General features: G+C 39.7%; 1 protein-coding gene across 1 annotated transcript; it reads left to right on the top strand.

The window, feature by feature from the left end:
- Positions 1-204: 204 nt before the first annotated feature.
- Positions 205-1,340, top strand: LOC308631364 (cytochrome c oxidase subunit 7A2-like, mitochondrial). Its single transcript, XM_081262530.1, has one exon. The coding sequence runs from the start codon at positions 246-248 to the stop codon at positions 588-590; it is 345 nt and encodes a 114-aa protein (XP_081118656.1). The 5' UTR covers positions 205-245; the 3' UTR covers positions 591-1,340.
- The last annotated feature ends 1,466 nt before the right edge of the window (positions 1,341-2,806 follow it).

Raw genomic sequence — 2,806 nt, 5'->3', positions numbered from 1 at the left:
CTCTTCTCCCAAGGTTCTCCAAGATTATTGCCCTCTGGCTTCAGTGGCAAATGACAGGAGAGTTATAGATGTAGGTAGTGGGGTATCATTAGTAGAGTGCATGGTTTTGAAGTTAGAACAGCTTGGGTTTGAAAACCAATCATGCTAAGTAATAACTTAATCTCTACACCTTTTTCTTCACTGAAAATCAGGGATAAGGGGGCGTTCGTGCAGGCAGCGGCTGCGGGAAGCTGGACACCAGCATCATGTATTACAAATTTAGTGGATTCACGCAGAAATTAACTGGAGCATGGGCTTCGGAAGCCTACAGCCCGCAGGGATTAAGGCCAGTGGTTTCCACAGAAGCACCACCTATCATATTTGCCACACCAACTAAACTGACCTCTAGTCCCACTGGTTATGATTATGCTGGGAAGAACAAGGTTCCAGAGCTACAGAAGTTTTTCCAGAAATCTGATGGCGTGCCCATCCGTCTGAAACGAGGCCTTCCTGACCAAATGCTTTACCGGACCACCATGGCGCTGACTGTGGGAGGGACCATCTACTGCCTGATTGCCCTCTATATGGCTTCACAGCCCAAAAACAAATAAGTTAGGCTACAGAGGACTGTTTGGTTTTTTTGTTTTTTTTTTTGCATAAACCCTTTGAAATTTCATTGTCCCCCCCCCCCACTTGAATGATTTACTTAACATTTTTTCAAAAAATAAGAAAGAGAAAGATATGAAGACAGTATTTTGGTTTTCTTATGAAATGCATATGGCCTGTCAGATGTCAGGCTCATTTGACAGTTAAAACTATTGTTTAAAGACACACACTGCACTGTGTTTTGGAGCTCCTGATTTCCCTGGAGGTTCTGGATGAAGGTTGCACACAGGCTCATTAACATAAGTCTGTGCTGAGGTCCTCTGGGACTTGGGAATGCATTTTTAAGCATGGAGCGCAGAAGCCTTTCTGGATTTGGATGTGACTGAGAATGGAAGATGGAATCTAAGGCCAGGTGCATGAAATGAGGGGTTTGAGTCAGTAGTCACCTTGGGAATTTTTCCATCTTACAGCAAAATGTTAATAGCAATTATTTGCAGACCTGCCTGTATTCATTGGGCAGTTTATTTTAAAGGGTTATATGCCTCATCCCAGACCTTTAGTGAAATTTTATGTGTAATTGTTGTGTACTCCATCACGGGAACAGAGAATACCTGTTTAGTGTTGCACTTGAGATTGGTGTCTGTCTTGTTAATGCATCTGTGCCACAAATTCTACTTTATCTCTTAAAGACTTGTTATGGATTTAAATTATGGTTTATTTTGACTATGGAATAAATATGTGAATGAAAAATTAAAAAAAAAAGAAAATCAGGGATAATAGTATTGTCAGTTTTATGTGACTATTAAGAAAATTGAGCCGGATATGGTGGTGCCTGTAATCCCAGTGACGTGGGAGGCTTAGGCAGGAGGATTCCAAGTTCAAGGTCAGCCTCAGTAATTTAGCAATTTAGCAATTCAGTGAGACCTTGTCTCAAAATTAAAAAATTAAAAAGAATGGGGCTGGGGTTGTGGCTCAGAGGTAGAGCGCTCGCCTACCATGCGTGAGGCATTGGGTTCGATCCTCAGCACCACATAAAAATAAAATAAAGATATTATGTTCACCTATAACTAAAAAATAAATATTAAGAAAAAAAATAAAGGGCTGGGGATGTGGCTCAAGCGGTAGCGCGCTTGTCTGGCATGCGTGCGACCCGGGTTCAATCCTCAGCACCACATACAAAGATGTTCTGTCTGCCAAGAAGTAAAAAATAAATATTAAAAATTCTCTCTCTCTCTCTCCCCCCCCCTCACTCTCTCTTTAAAAAAAAAAAAAAGAAAAAAAATTAAAAAGAAAAAAGCCTGAGGAGGTAGCTCAGTGGTAAAGCACTGCCGGATTCAATCCCTGATACCAAAAAAAAAAAAAAAAAAAAAAAAAAGAAAGAAAGAAAGAAAGAAAAAGAAAAAATTGAAAGCAAAGAAAAGCCTTACTGGCCGCAGTAGTCCATGACTCTATGACTGTAGTTAGTGTCCGTTATTCAGATGGCTTAGGTGCGAGGATCACAGGATCCCAAGAGTTTGAGATCAGCTTGGGTAACAATGAGATCTCTTCTCAAAACAAAAAACCCATCTTGGAAGGGTTTTTGTTTGTTTTTTTAAGACACAAATTGGTCTCAAGCTCCTGTGTTTAAGAAAATAAATTTGTTAATATTATTCTTTTTCTTCTTCCTTTTTTTCTTTTTTTTTTTTTTTTTTTGCTCAGGGTCTTGCTGTTTTACTCAGGTTGGCTCAAGTGCTCCTCCTTGCCTCAGCCCTCCAAGTAGCTGGGACTATAGGTGTGCACTAATGTACTATTGTACCTGGCAAAAAATTTGAATATTGTGTGTTTCCACATACCATCCCCCTTTTTTAAAAAATATTCTAATAAATGACAGAAGAAATAAAGGAAATAGGAAGTTACTCACTTCCAAGGGAGCCCTGGCTGTTCTGTAAACCTAAGTTGGTAAGCTAAATTACTCAGAAGACCCAGAGCAAGCTATTACTTCTTTCTATTGATGGGAAAACTGAGTGATAGTAGAAATTTTTTTTTTTTTTAAACAGGAAAGGGCTAATATTGATTGAGCAGCTATTATATGGTCACATTTTCACATTATTTTTTTTTTTAATATTTATTTATTTATTAGTTCTCGGCGGACACAACATCTTTGTTGTTATGTGGTGCTGAGGATCGAACCCGGGCCGCACGCATGCCAGGCGAGCGCGCTACCACTTGAGCCACATCCCCA

Source organism: Spermophilus citellus (genome assembly GCF_964194105.1).
Source record: "Spermophilus citellus genome assembly, chromosome: 2".
NCBI lineage: Eukaryota > Metazoa > Chordata > Mammalia > Rodentia > Sciuridae > Spermophilus > Spermophilus citellus.
The sequence above is the reverse complement of the archived record's forward strand: the minus strand, read 5'-3'. Positions and strand labels throughout refer to the sequence as shown.

What these genes read in the sequence shown, in the direction of transcription:
- LOC308631364 (XM_081262530.1), top strand. Translation starts at nt 246, where the DNA reads ATGTATTACAAATTTAGTGGATTCACGCAGAAATTAACTGGAGCATGG.